The 22,449-nt window shown below is 44.8% G+C and overlaps 1 protein-coding gene across 8 annotated transcripts in view; it reads right to left on the bottom strand.

Moving 5' to 3' along the window:
• Window positions 1-22,222, bottom strand: part of TSHZ2 (teashirt zinc finger homeobox 2) — a 359,031-nt gene extending 336,809 nt beyond the window's left edge. For 5 of the 8 annotated variants that reach the window (XM_029070274.2, XM_029070280.2, XM_029070282.2 and 2 more), the window contains exons 1-2: window positions 15,707-15,913; window positions 14,409-14,562 (exon numbers count right to left, since the gene is read on the bottom strand). In XM_029070274.2, coding sequence (XP_028926107.1) covers window positions 14,409-14,448 — 40 coding nt within the window. In that variant the 5' untranslated portion in view covers window positions 14,449-14,562; window positions 15,707-15,913. Of the gene's footprint in view, window positions 1-14,408; window positions 14,563-15,162; window positions 15,215-15,440; window positions 15,579-15,706; window positions 15,914-22,154 lie in introns of those variants that run through there. The other 3 variants (XM_029070279.1, XM_029070278.2, XM_029070277.1) reach the window with 3 other exon arrangements.
• Window positions 22,223-22,449: the final 227 nt, after the last annotated feature.

Below are 22,449 nucleotides of genomic sequence, written 5' to 3'. Positions count from 1 at the left end.
TGTATTCACCCCAGTGCTTAGTACAGTGCCTGGCACATACTAAATGAGGAACAAATACCATAATAATTATTATTATTATTGTTAAGAGCTGGGGTAGATACAAGATAATCAGGTTGGACTCAACCCATGCCCTACATGAGGCTCACAGTCTTAACCTACCTTTTACAGTTTAGTTTAACTGCAGCGCATACAAGTGACTTGCCCATGGTCACAAGGTAGACAAGTGGTGCAGCAGGGGTTAGATTTGGTAACACTGATTTATCTGAACACTCCTTGATATTTTTTAGTTTGCCACTGTGATTCAGCTTGATCCCTGGATCCCCCAAGAAACTTAAAAATACTATAAAATTTATACTTTTAAAAAAATCATATTTTTGGCCTTTAAGTGGACATGTCTTCATTTTTTTTTTTTGGTATGGCTCTTGTCTTTCTGCTGTCACATATGATATTCTAATTCACAGTTTCCTGGCCTTTCCTTCTACTAGGGGGAGCATTTTGTCAGGTGTCAGAAAATATGACTTCCACTCTTAACTATTCACGTGAGTGGTGGGCCTCTCCATCTCTTCCCACTATTCCTGATATCTCTTTTCAGATATACAATTTCTACCCTGCTGTCTAGAAGCAGCTTGGCCTAGCGGATAGAGTGGTTTTTATCCTGACTCTACCACTTGCCTGTTGTGTGATCTTAGGCAAGCCACTTAACTTCTCTGTGCCTCAGTTAACCTCATCTTTAAAAAGAGGATTAAGTTTCTGAGCCCCATTTGGGACACGGACTGTGCCTAACCTGATTAGCTGTACAAGAATAAGAATTATGATGGCATTTGTTAAGCACGTACTATGTGACCAGTACTGTGCTAAGCACCCGGGTGGATACAAGGAAACTGAGCTGGATATAGTCCCTGGCCCAAGTGGGGCTCACAGTCTCAATCCCCATTTTACAGATGAGGTAATAAATTACCCAGAGAAGTGAAGTGACTTGCCCAAAGTCACACAGCAGACGTGGCGGAGTCGGAATTAGAACCCAGGACCTTCTTTACCCCAGGACTTAGTACAGTGACTGGCACAGAGTAAGTGATTTACAATACCTTTAAAAAAAACCCATTCTGCAAATCATGACTTTATTCACAGTCATAGCAGCATAAGGACCAAAAAAGTCATATTTAGCACAGTCCTCTATTCCATCCAGCCAAGTGCTCAGCCTCGGCCAAAGGAGACAACAGATGCTTGAATGGTAAACAGTACGATAACTGCCCTCCAGGTCCTCCAACCTGTAAGTTATGAATGGACCATCTAACATGTCTACCATTTACTTCTTCGTCTCTAACTTTCTCTTTATTCATCCATTACGGACTTCTCATCCATGAATTTATTCAAGCTCCTTTAAACCCGACTGCTATTTTTGGCCTGCGTGATTTCCTGTGCTAATGAATTCCATATGCGTCTCACCTGCTGTGGGAGGAAGTGTTTCCTTTTGTTTATTTTGAACCTACTCCCCCCCCCCCCCCCCCCCACCCCCCCCCCAGCGCTTCAAAAGGTGTTTCCCGCCAACCCTGATGTTATGGGATTTGGTGAACAACAATACCACGCTCACCTTGTCCGCACCCTTGGTAATGTTGTAGACTTAAATCTCGTTTCCTCTGTTTTCATCCAGCGAAGAGCTCTAACCTTTTCATTCTATCCTCATCCCCCTCAGGCCATTTCCCAGCACTTCCATGGTCATGATTACTTATGACTGCGTTTATTGCCTTCCCTCAACTATCCCACAGACTGATCTGATCATCCAATTGTTTGACTGCCTAAAAAGCTGAATGAACTGGACCTACACCCCATTCACTCTTCCTGCTCAACTGACCTTAATGAGACAGCACGATAAACAGAAGTTTAACTTATAAGGCTTCTTTTCCGAGAGGTCTGTTCAAATTAAATTGTATAGCTTTGAAACATTCATGCCTACTTATCCAAAGCAAGTAATATTTTTTGTCAAGCAGGTAGGGGAGGGGGTGACCCTTTGTTTTGTTGATGTGTCTGTCCCCAAAACAGGGTGGTTAAAAAAACAACAACTGCGTGGCTGGTAAATCTTTTGAACTTACAAGACAAGTCATCAAATTTTCTAAAAGAGCTGCTCTATGCGCTAAGTAAAGAATTCTCAGTTTCATGAGCTGGTTTTTTTTCCTCTTGGAGATAATCCTTTGTTTTTGATTACTTTTTCTTTAAATTCTGAGTATTCGTGTCAGTGTCACAAGAAATGAAATACTTATGGGTAAAAGGTGTCTTCAGAAGTTCTGTCCATAAATATCATATGAGGTGTTTTAAGGGAAAATTCTCCAAGTGTAGTTTTTCATTTGTTAAAGTAAATAATGGTGCAGTGTAATTGCATTTGTTCCATATTTTGTTGCCTGCAAAGAGTCATGTTCTACAAGTGATTTATGAGGAACAGATGAATGGTCTCTGAATTATGGACTCATCCTCAAAGATGTGGTAGGAAATGGGTAAGCATGTGTGTTTGCTGAGATACCCCATATGGGTTGTGTTGATTTTTTTTCTTTGCTTTTGTTTAATAAAATGGGAATTTACTTGGGAGAAAGCAGTTATGGAAAGCTACAGTAGCTTTTATAAATCCTATTATTCTACTCCCACTAGACTTGAGATTTAAAGATGGTGGTTTGAGTTTGAACAATGCAGAAATCCAGGTTTTCAAATTTATTCTATTTGACATTAGCAACACTTGGTCCTTTGGGAATCCAGATGAAAAATCTAGGGAAAATATATCAAAATCCTCATTTGCATTCATGGCATATTTGTATCTGATGTTATTGCAGGGTCGCTTAAATTTTGTGTAGTTACTTTTTTATGGTATTGGTTAAGCACTTACTACGTACTAATTTACCAAGCATTGGGGTAAATATACGCTAATCAGGTTGGAAACAGTCCATGTCTCACATGGGACTCACAGCCTTAATTCCCACTTTACAGATGAAGTAACTGAGGCACAGAGAAGTAAACTGACTTGCCCAAGGTCACACAGCAGGCAAGTGGTAGAGTTGGGATTAGAGCTCAGGTCCTTCTGACTACCAGGCCTGTGCTCTATCCATTAGGCCACATTACTTCTCTTCTTGCAGACAAAGGTAATCAGAAAAAGATCCAGAAATATATTTCTGCACATTATCTCAGTTCAAGTTCCCCGCAAACCCATAGTCTTTTTTTTTAATATACAGCTCAAAGAAATGATATTCCATACTTGATGATGCATTTACGGTTCTGGGACAAAATACATAGAAAAAGATCATTCATGCTAGGGTGGAAAAAAGAAGGGCAGTAGGAAGCTGATTATAGGACAGTTTGAAAAGAATGAAAAGGGAAGAAAGACGTGAGGGAAAAAGAACAAAGATGACAAGATAAGGAAAGAAGAAAGAAAGCAGTAGAGGGGAAGAACAAATTATTCTGCCGCTTTAGAAAGACGAGGCAGTCGCCTGCAGAAGATTCCTTCCCATTCTCCAGCAGCAGTGTGGCTCAGTGGAAAGAGCCTGGGCTTGGGAGTCAGAGGTAACGGGTTTTAATCCCGGCTCCGCGGCTAGTCAGCTGTGTGACCTTGGGCAAGTCACTTCACTTCTATGGGCCTCAATTACCTCGTCTGTAAAATGGGGATTAAAACAGTGAGCCCCACATGGGCAACCTGATCACCTTGTATCCCCCAGCGCTTACAACAGTGCTTTGTGCATAGTAAGCGCTTAACAAATACCACAGTTTATTTATTTCATCCTCAGGTGAACCTCTTAGACTCTTAAAGGGCTCACTGCCCTCAAATGAACTTTGACACTAATCAATCGATTACTTATTGAGTGCTTCCCTGTGTGGAGCACTGTACTTACTGTACTTACTAAGCACTTGGGAGAGTAAAGTAAAGTTAGTAGTCATTATCCCTGCCCTCAAGGTCCTTACAATCTAGTGGGAGAGACAGACATTAAAATAAATTAAAGATGGAGGGAACACATAGAGTATTAACACATGTACTTAACACATGTAACACAAGTGGAGTTCTCAAATTCTCAAGCCCAGAGGAGACCCAGAAATGTTAAAGCAATGGTAGGGTGGGAAATAGGGAGATGAGAGATCAATTATGGAAGGCCTCCTGGAGGAGATGTGATTTCAGCAGGGCCCTGAGGTGGGGAGACCAATATTTGCCAACATGAAGGAGAAGGAAGTCCTGGGCAGGAGGGAAGATATAAGAAAGAGGTTGGCAACAAGAGTGAGACAAGAACAAAGCACAGTGAAATTAGCTTGAGATGAGATTGACTACATCCAGACTGGGTCCCACTAAGTTTATTTTTCCTTGGCCCTACCTGAATTTTAACTTACCACACCCCTGCCAGGAAGAAAATAAAGGATATTTTCTCTATCCATATTGTAAAAAGAAAAAAGATCGACAGATCATTTGCTCTTTACAGCCTCAACTTCTCTATCTCGCCACCAATCTCGCACCCATCTCCTGCCTCTGGCCTAGAACATCTTCCCTCTTCATATCTGACAGACAATGACTCTCCCCACCTTCAAAATCTTATTGACGGCACATCTCCTCTAAGAGGCTTTCCCTGACTAAGCCCCCATTTCCTTTTCCTCCGCTTCCCTGACTTGCTCCCTTCATTCACCCAATGCTTAGCAGAGTGGGACACAGGAAGCGCTTAAGAAATACCATCATCATCATCCTCCGACCCAGCCACACAGCACTTATGAACGGACCCGCAATTTGTCTGTCTATTTTACTGTCTAGATGGGACACAAGTGCTGCAGGCTCCTGCAGAATCTCTGGGGATCTGGCTCCCACGGAAGAGATGCCAGAAAGAAAATGTTTCCTCTCCCAGTTGCTACTTACAGTGATATTTGTTAAGGGCTTACTATGTGTCAAACACAGTACTAAGCACTGGGCTGGATAGAAGCAGCATGGTGTAATGCATAGAGCACGGGCCTGGGAATCAGAAGGTCATGGGTTCTAATCCTGGCTCCACCACTTGTCAGCTGTGTGGCCTTGGGCAAATCGCTTCACTCCTCTGTGCCTCAGTTCCCTCATCTTTAAAATGGGGATTGAGACTGTGAGCCCCTCGTGGGTCAGGGACTGTGTCCAACCCAATTTGCTTGTATCCACCCCAGCGCTTAGTAGAGTGCCTGGCACACAGTAAGTGTTTAATGATTATTATTATTGTCATTATTATTTGTTAAGCAGCTCAGACACAGTCCCAGTCCCACATGGGGCTCACAGTCTAAGTAGGAGGAGAACAGGTATTGAATCCCCATTTTGCAGATGAGGTAACTAAGCACAGAAAAGTGAAGTGACTTGCACAAGGTCATACAACAGACAAGCGGCGGATCGGGATTAGAATCCATGATCATCTGCCTCTCAGGCCCATGCTCTATCCACTATGCAATGCTGCTCTCCAAAATTTGCTGGAGAGTCAGGCAGGCGATAACTAAGTCCCCTAGCTTGACCCTTGAGTCTTCCTGGAGATGGGCAACTACTGAGACCCACCTTAAAGGGGTATCATAATCTTTAAAAACTGGCTAAAATGTCCTAGTGAACCATGCATCTGCTATTATGCTGCCCACAATGCAAGATCCAGTCCCCTCTATTAATTAATTCTGCAGATGACTAAGGTGACCGTGTCATCCTTTCTTATTCATTGTTACGAAGCAGTAGGGCCTAGTGGAATGAGCACGGGCCTGGGAGTCAGAGGACCTGGGTTCTAATCCCAGTTTTACCAATTGCTTGCTCTGTGACTTTGGGTAAGTCATTCGGTGGAGAAGCAGCGTGGCCTAGTGGGTAGAGTACGGGCCTGGGAGTAAGAAGGACCTGGCTTCTTAGTTCTCGGCTCTGCAGCTTGGCGTTTCACTTTTCTGGGCCTCAGTTACCTTAACTGTAAAATGGGGATTCATCCTGGGAGCCCCATGCGGGACAGGGACTGTGTCCAACCTGACGAACTTGTACCTACTCCAGCATTTAGAACAGTGCTTGATGTAAGTAAGTAAGCGCTTAACGGATACCATTAAAAATAATTGTTTAATGCTTTACTTCAGACGAGTCGAACGGGTGAATTCAAAATCTCTAGGAGCCCACCGAAACTGTTACTAGCCCATAACAACTTCATCTATTTATGGGTTTCACTGTAAGAGAGTCCCCGACGGTATTGAGTAGCAATCGTTGGATGGCCTGCTGTGGGTTAATTTTTCAGTTTTTCATTAAAATTCTCACTTTCAGGCCCTGGGTTTATTGAGTCCAGGCTATTATGTAAGGCTGTTACAGATGGCTATTTTCACTTAATGTTGCAAATGTAACATCACCTTCACTATGTTATGAAATGTTCCAAGACCAATGAAAATATAGGGGAAAACCCCCTCTAAATTCCGCATTCTAACCTTTTTAATAAGAGGAAATGGCCAGAGGCTATACTGATGCAAAACGTGTATTTACAGCTATTCATTTGGGCATTTTCTTCTGCACCAAATAGCACCTAATGCACAGAACAGATTCCACTTTCACCTTATCTAAGAAGCTATCTGCATCCTTCTAGGGAATAAACGAGATGTTCCTGAGAGACACAAACATTTTCAGAGCTCTGGTCAATGGAGAAGTTGATTTGAAAAAGTCCAATAGAGTGTTCATGAAAATATTTATAAGCAGCAGAATTCTCTTCCTCACAAAAGTCATTTTGGGGTTTTTTTTCTCCAAAACCTGGGCTCCCCATCTCAATGTTCCCAGAATAGTTCTGAGCAGTGGGGTTCAGTGAAACATATAAAGATGCTTCTTTCAGTTTCATTAGAGAGGGTTCTCTTTTAGCCCAAACTACCTTAATTCCACCATTCGTAATTATTGTAATTGAAAAGCCACAACTAAATACTGTCCCTTTCAAGGAGAAAATTCGGTGTGCCTTATGTGTATACACTCAATAATGTATACCTATGGAAATAGCATATACATATTCAATAATGCTTTCATGACTGAGAATACTATTCAATCATTTCGGAGCAGTTTTCCCACGGCAATGTTTGTGATTTTATATTTGAATCTTATAGGTGTATACCTCAGTTACACACATTCGCAGAGAATTCAAATATAAATATTGCCCTAGGAAAACTGCTTTGAGTTGATTGAGTAGTACCCTCTCAGTTATGAAAGCATTATTGAAAATGGCACTCAACTGGTTAAGGAATTAATATTAATTTTACATTACAGGGAACTAAAGAAAACTGAGTTTTCCTAACCCAAATTTACATCAGGCCAGAAAACCGTGCTTTTTGGAAACATTAGGCCTCCTCCTTAGCAGCACTACATGGACACATCAAGCTTTTCAATTAAATTAGTCTTTTGAGAGAGATGCATGAAAAGCCAAAAAGCTCCTTAAAAATCATCACTGCTTCATTGCCTCTCATTTGCCAGGAGGAGATATGCGTTTAAAATGCAATGTTATTTTCATCCTCTTCTTCTGAAAAAAAGTTTAGAGCTTGAAATCAGAGGTGGTTATTTTAAGGACTTACATTTTTCTTCGTGCACTTGCAGGTTTGTCTTTCTACAATCCTCTAGGGTGAGGGGCTAATATTTTTAGCATCATTAAAAATTAGATAATAACTGCAATTGAGTCTACCGCATCGAGTATGTGGTCATCTAAGTGATTGCCTAAAAGATAATAATAAACTACAGATCACACAATAGAAAAGGAATCGCCTGAATAGGAGCTGTTGCAAACCCTTCAAACGTTATCAAATAAAGGGGTTTTTTTAAAGTCTTTTCTGTGCTGGCTACCGCTCAATGATTTTTACATTATTTTTACTATTTTCTAATTGTGGAGATTTGAAACCATTTCCCGTGCCTAAACTACTGATCAGATTCTTCATCCAGACTCACTCTGCCCCCCAAATTCTTTAAGGTGTATATCATTTTGGCAATTTCTTCAGCCTCCTGAAGGCTTTTTTTGGACACCCTACAAGCCTGAAGAAAATGAAAGATTGAAAAGATTGACAATTGGAACTTTTAATGGTTTTCAATGATGAATTAGATTGCTCTTTCCAATTCCTCTGAACGATTTAAACCAATTACAACCCCTGAGTTCACTTTTGAAAGAAGTACTGTATATCAGAGACAATTTTTCCATTTACATTTCTGATTGTTTCCGTCTGCCTGTATTCACACACATGAGGTCCTCTGAGGGGATCTGTTTCCAATAAACCCAGAATGATTTCTCAACTGAACTGAACACTGCTAATAACTCTGATCACTGCAGATTAATATAAGATCACGCATCCCCCAGTGCATTCTTTTTGGAATCTTTTCCTGTCACTTTGCAGACACAGCTGTAATTAATTCTCATCAGACAGAAAAGGACATCCTGTCTAAAAATCCCAAATCTGTAATCATTATTCTAAATGGAGAAATATTTTACTCTCAGAGCCAGTTTCAACATTTCCCCCTTTTAAGCATAAGTTTCTAATGCAGTAAGGGAAAGGTCAGCAGTAGTAAGAGAGGAAATGTACATATAATGGAAACAGTGTGTTTCTAAGATGCGGCTACCCTTGAAGTTGTGATAATACAGCGCACCTTCTCTGTTCTGAGAAATTAGGGTATGCCCACGTTGCCAGGGTCGGTAATTATTATGAAGTTAGGATGACCGGGACCGAAATCGAATAGCTCCTTGCCAGAGGTCACCTTACCGATCATTTACTGATTTTATAAAATTGAAAATAACTTTTTAAGCCATTACTTAGAAAAGATCGTATTTTAAAATAACCCAAACGGCGATGTTCAGCCTACATGAATCAGCATGTGCTCGGTGAAGGAGGGGAAAGGGACCAGCGCTATTGCCAGAGTCCATTTACGGTGCAGGTAAGCCGAAGGTGTTCAGAAATGCGGACAGAAACCAGGGGGAAAAAGTGAACTTGCGTCGCCACCAGAAGTCAACTAACTGCTTTTAAAACTCACTAGGCAATAAAATGTTTTGTTCACTCATGGAGTTTTTTGCATGGCACTAATTTTATATTTATAAAAAACACTCATTTTGATGGTAATTAAATATGTAATGGAAAAGCACTGCTTCAGGGAAGCGATGCGAGACCTTTAATTGTTAGTTTAATGTGTCTCCATCTGACTTGATATCAAACAAAAATGATACTACCCTCGAATCTGTCTAACTCTATGGTAGGGCTTTTGATTTCACAGAGGGGTCCAATCCCAAAGGGCAATCCCCACCTGATCGGGCAAGAATGACACGGCTTTTGTTCGGGATGCAGCTTGGACTAACTCGAACAATACGATTCTAAATATCGGAGACTTAATAGGACATGAAGGTTTTGTCCCGATATTTTCTTTTGCACCGGCTAATTATACATTCCGTTTTCAGAGGGATGAAGCCCAGTTTCCCCTAGGCTGACTTGTTAAAATCAGCTCCAGTGAAGAGCGTAAGAAGTGCAGTCGATAACGGGTATTTTTCACTCTTCCCTATTTCTACAGTTCAGTTAGGCACGGTCTCCCCAGACCCTGTTGGTGGTGGAGCAAGTTGTGAAGAGAAGAAGTTCCAGCTCAGGAGAACCGGTCGGTGGGATGAGCGGTAAAGCGGGAGAAGGCTAAGTCCACCACTCAGTGCGGGGAGCTGAGAAAACACAATGTTTCTAGAGGCGATCTTCTAGGGTGGCACGTGCCGTCTTCTCGGTGGATTCCTCCAACGGTGGAACGATGGAGGACCAGTTTACAGTTAAAAGTAGATGGGTGGGGTTAAAGGAATTTAAGAGGACAGAATCTCAGAAAGAAAAGAGAAATAGGCAATCATAATATTTTCCAAAAGGAACCAGGAAAAAGTTTTCATTTAATTAAGGGAGACTCCAGGGAAGTGCCCTTGATTTTACAAGGCCTGTGCCTGAACTCCCTGTCACTTGTAATCTACCGATTAGGGTTAATGTATTGTGTCCTGATATGGCAGATTAAAAATGAAATCAATAAATGACTAAAACAAATGGGCTTTTGAGATGTCCCATTCAATCCCGGTCTTTAAGGGTGAGGTGGGAAAGAGGAAAAGGGGAATCCGGGGGGGAGGAAGGGGGCGGGGGTAAGGGACCACTTAACAATCAATTCAGATATAAAATGCAACTTGAATGGAGGCTAATTTGGTGTATGCTTTAGCTGGGAGCAGACATACTAAGGACCGGCTTTAATTAACCAGCACACCGAGGGCTCTTGTTTATGAACACCTTAGCTTCTTTAGTCAACTGTCAGAGACATGAAGTACGGAGGAGCTAAAGGGTTCTGAGACGTGAGATATTTAGATGTTTTTGATGCATACTTGCTTTTCTAGAGGATGTTTAAAAACAACGAAGTGATCTTGCCAGTCGGATTTCGATTTCCTTGAAACCGGTCTCTTTTCGCCAGTAAATAAAGGGGAAAGGTAACGTACAGATTGCAGAGTTACGATTCTTGCTCTCAGTGATTACCGCTCATATCACACCTTTTAATCCCAGAGTCGTGGATACTAAGAGGTGGAAAAATAAAACCCTAGCAGGTCAGCTAGTTTATCCCCACTGCAGTAGGCATGATTGTCCCTGCTGAATATGTTTCCATTTAAATAACCTGTGCTATTAAGGTGCAAATTGCAACTTTTAAGTAATGATTGCTAATAGTCTTATGTTTACTGCCACACAAGGACATTCATGAAAACAAAATCTGCATTATTCATCTCCATATTAAATAAACAAAATAAATATAGTAGCTGTTCATTGTTAAATGCATTTTCCTAGAGCTCTGGTTGTCAGATAGCCTCTGAGAGTCAGCACAGAAAAAAAGCATCAACTCTCTTAGAAAAAAAAATGCCTCAGAATGCACTGCATCCAGATTTTTGTTTGCTCATCTTAAGAGCAAAGCAGTGATTCATAGCTGCACATCTAGGCGAGCTGAGGTAGGGATGGGAAACGTTCAAGGAATTACTACTGTACGATTGTGTCCAAAAGCCACTTCCTATCCCTGGGAATAGTAGTGACTCAAACTGCTCTTCCTTTTTCAAGCTCTTCTCTGTCCGCCCTCCAATCCGGTCCGGAATTTTAGGGAGGGCAAGGCAGACTTTTGTGGATTTCAGGCACACTTCCACCTCAAAAACTGACTGGATTTCAAGGGAAGGTGAAGCACGTGGAATCGAGCTTAATAAAAAACAAAACTTTACAGTACTTTGGAGTCCTGCTATACAGAGCTGAGAGTGATTTTCACAAGTAACGATACAATGCAATATCATCTAGAATTACAATCCTATTGAGGAAATAAATCTTAAAAATCACCCAAATGCTAGTGAAAGTTAAGAACCACACTGTTTCTGAGGGAATTTCTAATAGGAAAGCTCAAACCTTCAGTTGATATGGTGATACTTTCTGCCTCGTTGAAGTCAATTCAACTTTTTTTTTTAAAAAAAAAGGGCCCTAAAGTTACTGTGATTCACACGTTGTCCCTCAATTATCTAATGGCAACGTCTATTCTACTATAAAGCTAATATGCCTGGTCTAGAAACAAAGGGTTTAAAATTAATATCACAAAGAGGTGAAATCGCCACGTATATTCCAGTGGAGAGATCTGTACCGAGCAGCAGGACTTCACTTCAGGTTCACTTGCTTGTTCTTTCTAAGTTTCTCACTATTCATTAATCATCCTAGAACTCTGCTTTCGAAGTCAGCGCATGGCAGTAATGATTTTCAGTTGTGCAGAGTATTTAATTTTTTAAGAAATGACCAAAGCAGGCAAGGGCAGGATTCTCCCCATCGTTGTCCTTTCACTGGATGTTAACTAGAGACAGAAATCCAAAGTGGCAAACTTTTCTTCGAAAAGTGGCAAGCCTCAACTGATACAGTGGACGGCATTGACGGCTTTGAACATGGGGAAGGGTGATCTTGAAGTGCCTGCATTTTCAAAACATTCTGAAAATCAAGGCAACAAAAAGAGTCTTCTTCTTGATTGAAATTCACTTTCAGTTTGGGTATAATTACAGGATTTCCCCACCCCTACGAAAAATAGGATCCAAATATTATCTATGAAAGTGAAAGCTGACTTCAGAACTCTAACAGGCCAAGACATTGAAACTACAGGCACAAGTTCCGAGTATGTAAACTGATGAAAAAATAGCCATAGACTCCGACTTGATGAAATGGGTCTAATTTAAATAATGCAATATAGGATTATATTCCATACACCTGAAACCTCATTGATCAGAGAATAAATATAATCAAAGTAGTGCGATTCTGAGCAATGCACTTTTGTAATGAGCATACTGAAATAGACTCGTCCAGCCATTCTGGTAATTTAAATTACTGCCTAGTTGTCAAGGGCCCTTACCGGAACACGAAAGAAAAAAAAAAGAGTAATTTTCAGGGCAACATCACTTCTTGCTGGACTTCAGCCCAGGGATCTCTCACAGGACAACAATAAGGATGTTATCTATAATAACCTAACTGAATTCTTCTGTTTCCTTAACTAATCGGAGATCTATACTCCACTGCCCCATTTGGGCATACCCGATTTTGACATGTTCAGATTAGAAATCCGAGTTGAAAACTAAAGTGAATCAAATCTCCGATCATTCAGGAACAAGCAAAAAAGACTGAGCAATGATTTTTAACAAGGCCTCGGATGTCGGAGAGACTACGTGACTTACTGAGCAAGCAGTGTTTCACCGTACGAGTTATCTCCTGAGTAAAACAACTAAACAGGGCACAGATATCCTCCTTTCAAAGGATGTGGGTCTGTGCTACCCCACCTAACCTACTGTAGTTAGAAATAAGACCTCCCCTCAGAAGACACGCCAATTCGTCTTCCCGGGGCATGTCCTGTGCAGTTTCCTGGGCTAAAATCGGGTAACGATATGCGAGGTTGGCATTATATGTAGGTAAATTAGCCACGGCTACATAAATCCAGAAATCTCCATTCGCCACAAATCTCTAACCACCTCCGATTCGCCCCAAGCCGTTACTTTTCAAACTTATTTCAAGTGGATCACTGAACTTGCCCAAATGTTTGGCTCTGTGTGGTAAGGGGGTAGAATGTGCAAATATCGGCAAGAAGACCACTCTCCTGATCCCTAAAGCCCCCCCGCCCCCCCAAAAACCCCAAACCCCTCAAAATTTAGCTTTTCTTCAAAGCACGGATCTCACTCAGGACACAAAGAAATAAAAACCGCCCACATTAAAAGCCAAACAAGATAATAATTGTGCATGTCTGGCTAAGAGAATCTAGAGGGCAAGCCTTGCGTCACAAGCACTTGGGTTACCATGGTGAGTGATTTATTGATATATATCAAGAATGAATAGATCAAAGGCAGCAAGATGACAGGTGATCAATCAAATGTCAAATCAAAGCTGGCAATCAACTGGAAAGCTGATTTTTCAGTGGGTGGGTCTGGCAGGAGAAAAATGAACTTTCATATTGCACTTCCCAGAAACAAAACCCCAGCATACTATTAAAAAAGCAATTAGGCAACCTAAAAGCAAACTCTTTCAAAGGCTCATTGTACTCCGTTTCTATCTCCTCACAAAAAATAACAAACATAAAGAAAAAAAATCCACAGCGGAACACATTTCCCAAAGTTCAAAACTATCTTCCTCTCCGGCCAGATATATCCGAAACTGATTTTTTATTCCCACTGGGCATTCTTTTTTTTTTAAAAAAAAAGAAGGTTTGGCAGGTCAGTGGATTTGAAAACATGGATCCTTTTATAACACATTCAAACTGTTCCTTGGGTTTCCTGTTACAGTTTTCACCATGACGATCAAAGGGAAAGTCCACCGTTTCCAAGCCCTAACAGTCCCTAACCGACTGGCACCTAAGAGCATCTAAAAAGGGGTTAAGGCCCTACCTTCCGACCGAAGTGTTAACGGTGGGAAAAGGGGGTGGGGGGGGGGGGTCGAAGGGGGCAAGTCTCTCTGCACCCCAAAGGCGGAATAGCGGAGAAGCCCGAAGTGGGATGGAAATAAACTGGGAGAAAGTTAGGATAGGGACTCCTCGGAGGGGGAGGGGTGGGTGGGGAGAGTTCAGGAGGGGAGAAATGCCAGTTGTCCCCAAAGTAGGAGGGTTTTGCGGACACCGGGGAGGGACAGAGGTTGGGACCTCGAGATCCGTGATCGGTTTCCCTCTCCTCGGGAGGGGAAAAGGGAAGGGGACGATGACTCCCACCCGCCCGGACTTACAAAGGGAGAGGGAAGGAGGTGAGAAGGAGGGGGCGAAGGAGGGAAGGTCGAGCGATGCAAAGGGAGCAGATAAACCCAGAAAAGGGGGGGACAGTCCTTTTTTTTGGGGGGGGAGAGGAGAGTGAAGAAAGTGGGAGGAGAAGGGAAAGTGGAGAGCAGGGGACCCAAGCTGAAAAGTGGAGAGAGAGAGGGAGAGAGGGAGAGGGAGCTCGGCTTACCTGCAGCCCGTTTGGGTGCCTGCTGTTTCCTTCTTGGCATCGCTCTACTTTCTCCAATCTCACTTCTGTCCCCAGACCCGAGCAGCTGGGGAGCTCGCTGTCTCGTCTCTGCTTTCTCTGTCTCTTTTCGCTCTCACTGAGGGTCGCCCCTCCACTAAATGGATAAGAAAAAGCCTGTATATGTTGTTGTTGTTGTTGTTGTTGTTGGAGGACGAGGTGGTCGGCGGTGGGGCCGGCTGCCGTGGGTCCCCTTCCCCTCCCCCCCCCGCCCCCCCACCCCGCCACCACCACCACCACCTTTGGGGGTCGGTCTTTTGGTTTGGGGGGGTTTGTTTTGGGACTGTGGAGACACTTGATTTCTTTATTAAACATCCAAGACCGGGTTGGAAGGAGAGGAACGGTGCAGGCACCCAGGCACCCCTTGCACGCCCACGCGGGGAGATAAGGCAGCCCAGGAAAGGTAGTAGCTTTTCTCCTCCTCTTCCTCCTCCTCTCTCTCCCTTCCTCCTCCTCCTGCTCTTCCTCCTCCTCCTCCTCCTCCTCCTCCTCCTCGCTGCTGTGTATGGCGGATTGGCGGAGGGGGGTGGGGAGGGGAGAGGGCTGCAGGGCCGGTGCTGTCAGCTGGCAGCCTGGGACTGATATGGGAGAGGACGAGGGGAGGTCGGGGAAGGCAGGAGAGCTGGAATTCGCACCCTCTCCCACTCCCACCCACCCTCCGCACACACACCCGACCCCCCGCACATGCAACACCCACAGGCAGGGCGAGGCGATGCCAGCAAACATCGATCCACTGAACAAACTGAACATTAACAAACTCCTCCTCCTCCTCCTCGACCCGATGACAGGGAGAAATTTACTCCCCGGCAGCGAGGAGGAAGGCAGGGAGAGTTTATTAAAGAGACAGCGGCCCGCAGCGGGGGAGGGGGACAGGAGGCCGGTCCTTGTCTCGCCGCAGCGCTTCCAACAGTGCTTGGCACCTAGGAAGCGCTCGGAGAGCCCCCATCGGCATCTCCCCCATCCCCGGGCGCTCACCTCTTGTCGAGGATGGTGGGGGGACTTGGGGGAGGGGGGAGGATTTCTGCCCCGAGTGGGCAGGACGTTGCGCAGAGGAGCGGGGAGGACACCCCCTTTTCCTCCAGGATGCTCGGGGAGGGGGATGCCCAAAGCGCACCCCGCTGCCGCTCCTTTTTTTCCCTCTCTTTTTCCTCCCCCTCTCTTTTTTCTTCTTCCCCCCCCCCCCCACCCCTTCCACCGAACTCGGCGTCCAGAACAGTGCCGGCCACGTCGTAAGCGCTTACCCCGCTCCTCTCGGCGTTGGGATCGGTTGGGCAACGACTTTGGGAAGCGGGATTCCCGGGAGCGGAGGCGGGGAGGGGGGCGAATGCAACGCCCCAGAAGCCACTCGCCAAATCCACCTCTCGCCTGCAACTTTCCCGCCGCCGACCTTCCGAAGCCGCCTCCAGGAGGCCTTCCCCGATTGCCCTCTCACCTCCCCGCCAACGGTCACTTCCCCGGGCACGTGGCCACCCGCCCCTTTCCCCCCCTCGTCTTCCTCATCTATCGCTTCCTCTCATTCACCCGTCCCACCGTTTGCATTATTCATCTGGGTGCGGAGCACTGCCCTAAGCGTTTGGAAAGCCCAGTTCGGCCATCTCTTTCCAGAGCCCGGCCCCACCGAGGGCAGGGGTCACAAAAATGTTGGTATTAAGCGTTTACTATGTGCAGAACACCCTTCTGAGCGCTGGAGTTGATACGGGGTCATCAGTTGGCCCACGTGAGGCTCACTGTCTTCATCCCCATTTTAATAATAATGTTGATATTTGTTATGTGCTTACTCTGTGCAGAGCACCCTTCTAAGCGCTGGGGTAGATACAGGGTCATCGGGTTGGCCCACCTGAGGCTCACAGGCTTCATCCCCATTTTAATGATAATGTTGATATTTGTCAAGCGCTTACTATGTGCAGAGCACCCTTCTAAGCGCTGGAGTTGATACGGGGTCATCGGGTTGGCCCACGTGAGGCTCACAGTCTTCATCCCCATTTTAATAATAATGTTGACATTTGTCAAGCGCTTACTCTGTGCAGAGCACCGTTCTAAGCGCTGGGGTAGATACAGGGTCATCGGGTTGGCCCACCTGAGGCTCACAGGCTTCATCCCCATTTTAATGATAATGTTGACATTTGTCAAGCGCTTACTCTGTGCAGAGCACCGTTCTAAGCGCTGGGGTAGATACAGGGTCATCGGGTTGGCCCACGTGAGGCTCACAGGCTTCATCCCCATTTTAATGATAATGTTGACATTTGTCAAGCGCTTACTCTGTGCAGAGCACCGTTCTAAGCGCTGGGGTAGATACAGGGTCATCGGGTTGGCCCACGTGAGGCTCACAGGCTTCATCCCCATTTTAATGATAATGTTGACATTTGTCAAGCGCTTACTCTGTGCAGAGCACCGTTCTAAGCGCTGGGGTAGATACAGGGTCATCGGGTTGGCCCACGTGAGGCTCACAGGCTTCATCCCCATTTTAATAATAATGTTGACATTTGTCAAGCGCTTACTCTGCAGAGCACCCTTCTAAGCGCTGGGGTGGATCCAGGGTCATCGGGTTGGCCCACGTGAGGCTCACAGCCTTCATCCCCATTTTCCAGATGAGGGAACTGAGGCCCAGAGAAGTGAAGTGACTTGCCCACAGTCACACAGCTGACAGGTGGCACAGCTGGGATTAGAACCCATGATCTCCGGCTCCCGAGCCCGTGCTCTTTCCATTGCTAATACAGCCCTCGGCGGTAAAGGAAGAGCTCAATAAATACTACTGGGAATGATGATGATGTCTCTATCCGTCACCGAATCATCCATTCCAAGCGCTCGGTACAGTGCTCTGCACCTAGTAAGTGTTCAATAAATACTATTGACTGAATAATAATAATGTTGGTATTGGTTAAGCGCTTACTAGGTGCAGAGCACTGTTCTAAAAGCTGGGAGAGACACAAGTTCATCAGGTTGTCCCACGTGAGGCTCACAGTCTTCATCCCCATTTTAATATTAATGTTGATATTTGTTAAGTGCTTACTATGTGCAGAGCACTGTTCTAAGCGCTGGAGTAGATACAGGGTCATCAGGTTGTCCCATGGGAGGTTCACAGTCTTAATTCCCATTTTACAGATGAGGGAAGTGAGGCCCAGAGAAGTCAAGCGACTTGCCCGCAGTCACACAGCTGACAAGTGGCAGAGCCGGGATTCGAACCCATGACCTCTGACTCCCAAGCCCGGACTCCTTCCACTGAACCACGCTGCTTCTCTATGAATGATATGTTTGTTAAGTGCTTATTCTGTGCCAGGCACTGTACTAGGTGCCGGGCTGTATACCAGCAAATCGGGCCGGACACGGAGGCCCTGTCCCACCTGGGGCTCAAAGTCGCCATCCTCATTTTACAGATGAGGTCCCTGAGGATCGGGGAAGTGACTTGTCTAAGGTCACACGGCAGACGAGGGACAGAGCGGGGATTGGAACCCAAGACCTAACGACTCCCAGGCCCTTGTTCTATCCACTAGGCCGTGCTGCTTCTTCTCTCCATAAACTGATTGAAATCAGGACCCCAGGGTGGATGTGGAAACGGGGCCCGGGGGTACGGGGGTAGGAGGAGGGAGAGGGCTTCAGTGCCTCAAGATATATTGTCATTTTTTGGGTCTGGCAGATGGGCAACATAGCTGCCACGAGCAAACTGGCCGACCCCAAAATTCAGGGCTCTGGGTAACTCCCCATCTGCCCGGACCTGACCACTGCACGATCCCCCAAAGTATAGCCCAGCGTAAGGAAGTTGGTAACAAAAAGTGACCTCTTCCCTTCCACATATTCTTTTGCCCGGTCCTGACCCGCGGTAATAAATGATACGGTTCTCTATGAAACCTAATCTCCGGACCTTAGCCCTCAGCCCTGTTATATCACCGGCATACGCTTCTTGCAAATTGCCTTGCGGTATTTACAACAACCCTGCAAGACAGGCAGATACTCTCCCTGATACTCTCCCTGTTTTCACAAAGGAGGAACAGAGAGGTTAAGTGGCTTGGCCTGGGTCGCTCAGTAGCTCGTTGGCTCAGGCGGGTTGGAAATTCAGTCCCTAAATCCCCAACCTATTACATAAGTCACCAAGCTATACATACTGCCTAAATGAAAATTTCTGGTACTCTAACAGAGACACCCCCCCCACCCAAACACACACACACAGACACACTTCCCCCCTCCTTAAATGAAAGAATATTATTTGAAGAAATACGACGTCGTGAAAAGGGTAGGTGATGCAACCTATCTATATGGTGAAGTTTATCCGAACTATGCTGCACATGCTCGCTTCAGGAAACTGAAATTCGGGGACACCGGACAATGAAGGTGGGGAGAAAAATGGAGGTCAAGAGCAATGGTAAAGGGCACTGACCTTTGCTTATTCACTGCCCAACAAAATCTATACCTTAAGGTGGCAGTAAAAGAGAGGGGATTAATATAGATCACATAGGTATATAAACATATATATGCATATATGTACATATATATGCTTTTGGGTTAACTCCAATCCTAATTTTCTACGCTTGACAGGTAAAATTCATTTATATCTCACCGAAGCTAGTCCGTTGCCCTAGGCTCCCTAAACTGCCCAATTGGTAGGTTGGTTTCTTGCTCTGCAAGATGGAAACTTTCCAGCGTGGGAATTGCTGATGTAAAAAAAAAGGGTTTGGGGTATGTTTCAGAAGGGTATAGGGCTATTCGTAGGGGGAAAAATATGGGTGAAGTCACTTGGAAATGAAATGATTTGGGTTTTGAAGTGTTTTTAAGGGCTATTAATAAATTGAAATTACATTTCAAGTGCAATGCAACCCTAGTTAGAAGGAATAGAAAAATGAGTCTTTTGGTAATATATATTACATTACTCCTTCTCTTCAAGTTAGCTCCTTAGAGGACCTAGCAGAGGGTTGAGCTTTTCCATAATAATTGAGGCCTACTGGCTCCTTCAACTTGTTCAATTTCACTATCCAGAGGAAGACATAAAGTGACTGTTAACCCTTTAACCTAAGAACTCCAGCTATTTTTTGGATTCGATAAGACTGCAGTCCAAGCGTAATCCTCAGTTGCACGATTGACTCCAAAAACATTTGTATCATCAAAAGCAGTGGTCTTACCTGTTCCGGCTAGGACTAAGTATCCTATTGCACTTTTCTTAAGCATTTTATGAGTTTCTGCCTGGCCTATTGAATTTGACCTGATCTGTCAACTGCCCTCTTCCGTGAAGGAAATTTGATGAAGCTGCACGGCCTGGTTTAGGGATTAAGTTTTTCAATAAAAAGGATAGTACCACGTATATGTTCTGCATGTGGTATACTGCAGTGAAGGCCCTCAACACTGTTAAAAATTCACATTTCGGTAAGGTTCAGCGGAAGCAGCGTGGCTTAGTGGAAAGAGCCCGGGCTTGGGAGTCAGACGTCATGGGTTCTAATTCCGGCTCTGCCGCTTGTCAGCTGTGTGACCTTGGGTAAGTCACTTAACTTCTCTGTGCCTCAGTTACCTCATCTGTAAAATGGGGATGAAGACTGTGAGCCCCACGAGGGACAACCTGATGACCTTGTATCTACCCCAGCGCTTAGAACAGTGTTTGGCACATAGTAAGTGCTTAACAAATACCAACATTATTATTATTATTATCTAGTAACATCATATTCCACCATGACTACTGCATCAGCCTCACTGCCAACTTCCCTGCCTCCAGTCTCTCCCCATTCCAGTTATTTTTTTAAAATTAATTTTATGGTGTTTGTTAAGCACTTACTATGTGTCAAACACTATTCTAAGCACTGGGGTAGATATAACTTAATTAGGTTTGACACCCTCCCTTCTCGCATGGGGCTCTCTTCATATCCGACAGACGATTACCCTCCCCACCATACTGAAGGCCCACCTCCGCTGAGAGGCCTTCCCTGAGTAAGTCCTCATTTCCTCTTCACATCTCACTTCCTTTCCGTGTTGCCCTTGGATCTGCTCCCTTTATTTACTCCTCCCTCAGCCCCATTGCACTCATGTACCGATCCACGATTCATTAATTTAACGTCTGTCTCTGTAATTTATTTATTTATATTAATGTCTGCCTCCCTCTCTAGACTGTAAGATAATTGCAGGGAGAGAACACATCTACCAACTCTATTATACTGTACTCTCCCAAGCGCTTAGTAGAGTGGTCTGCACAGAGTAAGCACTCAGTAGATAGGAGTGATTGATTGGCTCTAGGCTAAGGCTGCCAGAGGAGCCCTCAACATTCATTCATTCATTCATTCAATCGTCTTTATTAAACGCTTACTGTGAGCAGAGCACTGTACTTGAGCTTGAGAAAGTAGAATACAGCAATAAAGAGTGGCATTCTCCGAGGCTGACATCGATAGAAATAAGTCAAATTACAGATATATACATGAGTCCTGTGGGGCTGGGAGTGAAGAACAAATTCAGGGTGATGCAGGAGTGGGAGATGAGGAAAACCGGGGCTTAGTCTGGGAAGGCCTCTTGGAGGAGACGTGCCTTCAATAGGCTTTGGGTTGCCCCCGGCTACAACCACCCCTCTAGCCCTGCTAAAAGCCATGGTGGAGCCTGCTTACCCCCAAGTCACTATCCTTGCCCCGGCAGAATTCCCTCCCCTTTCTGCAGTCCAGGGCAGCGGCTCACCCCCTCAACCTGGCGTCTCCTCCCCTTGTCCGGCCCCCCAAACCTTGGGCTACCAGTCAGTTCACCCAGAAGGAGGCAATCATGTCTGCAGCCCCATGAAAGCATCTGCCTTGGGGCTGAACATGTTAATAGCCCCATTAGCTATAACAAATAGTCCCATTAATGAACGAGTGCTAATTGTTGGGCATTAAGGATTGTTAATGGGAGTGATGCCCAGAGCATATAGACCCAGAGTATATGGAAGGGGAGGGAGGAAACCTGCACTGGGCTGGGAGAGGCAACTCACTGGGCACTAACCGGGTAAACCGGGTCAGAGGGCTCCAATATCGCCATATGCAAAGTGATTTAACGACATCACACATCTCGTAGAGGGCCCCGCAAAATTCACGAGGCTTTTAACATGGTCCTAATCCAACTGGTCTGACTGCAGCCATGACAGCTATCTGTTGTCTTTTCTTCCCAAGGCACTTGTTCTTCTCTCTTGCTGAGGACTCTTCATATCACAGGGAGAGGGCCTAGAGATTTCCCCTCCACTCACTAAACTCTGCTTCCAATCAAGAAAATAGCTACATATTTGGCCACCCCAATCATTTCTATTTCAAAAAATTTAAAACTTCAATTATCTGGAGCATTCTCATATTAAGGCTGACCTTGCCCCCACGGTAATTGAATTTTTACTGGATTGAACAACAGGTGCGGGAGGCACTTCAGAAGGTAAAGTTTTCTTCGTTCTTGAACGCATATCTTAAAAATGCAGTTGTGGAAGAACGCCGCAAAGGAGCTTCCAACTGCTTTTAGCATTCCTCTCCTTGGAATCAGAAACCCGATGTCATAGGTTTTAAGGTTGAGAAAGCCACTGATCTGTCTGTAAAGCTCTTATTCAGAGAGAAGCATGGTCACATTCCATTTTCCATTGTACAGGCACAAGGTTTAAAGAGAGCAGAGACTCAAGGAACACCAGGTAGAGGTTTTACCGTCTCAAGATGGGGCTGGGCCCAACACATTGGGAATGGTATTCCTATCTGTACTGACTTTTCAGGCTCCACTTACCTCACAAGATGAGAAAGTCCGTTTTAAATGGTCACTCTCTCGGGCGTGGGAATTTGAAGAGCCGGCCTGCTGAACGGAGCAGTCCCGAGGTGGCACCTTATCCTCGGTGATAAATGGCAGCATTAACAAGGTTTGGTTGAGAGGAAATACACAGATTTATGACTTCCTGTCTCTGCCAGCAGATGTCATTATGGCTGACAGAACAAAATGCCTTCCAAGAGGGAACTGGGGTGGGGTTCTAAAGAAAATAAAAATAAAGGAAGAACATAAGCAAAATCCAGAGGCCATTTTGGAA

This window comes from Ornithorhynchus anatinus, chromosome 8 (genome assembly GCF_004115215.2).
Source record: "Ornithorhynchus anatinus isolate Pmale09 chromosome 8, mOrnAna1.pri.v4, whole genome shotgun sequence".
Taxonomy (NCBI): domain Eukaryota; kingdom Metazoa; phylum Chordata; class Mammalia; order Monotremata; family Ornithorhynchidae; genus Ornithorhynchus; species Ornithorhynchus anatinus.
This window is presented reverse-complemented; position numbering and strand designations above follow the sequence as displayed.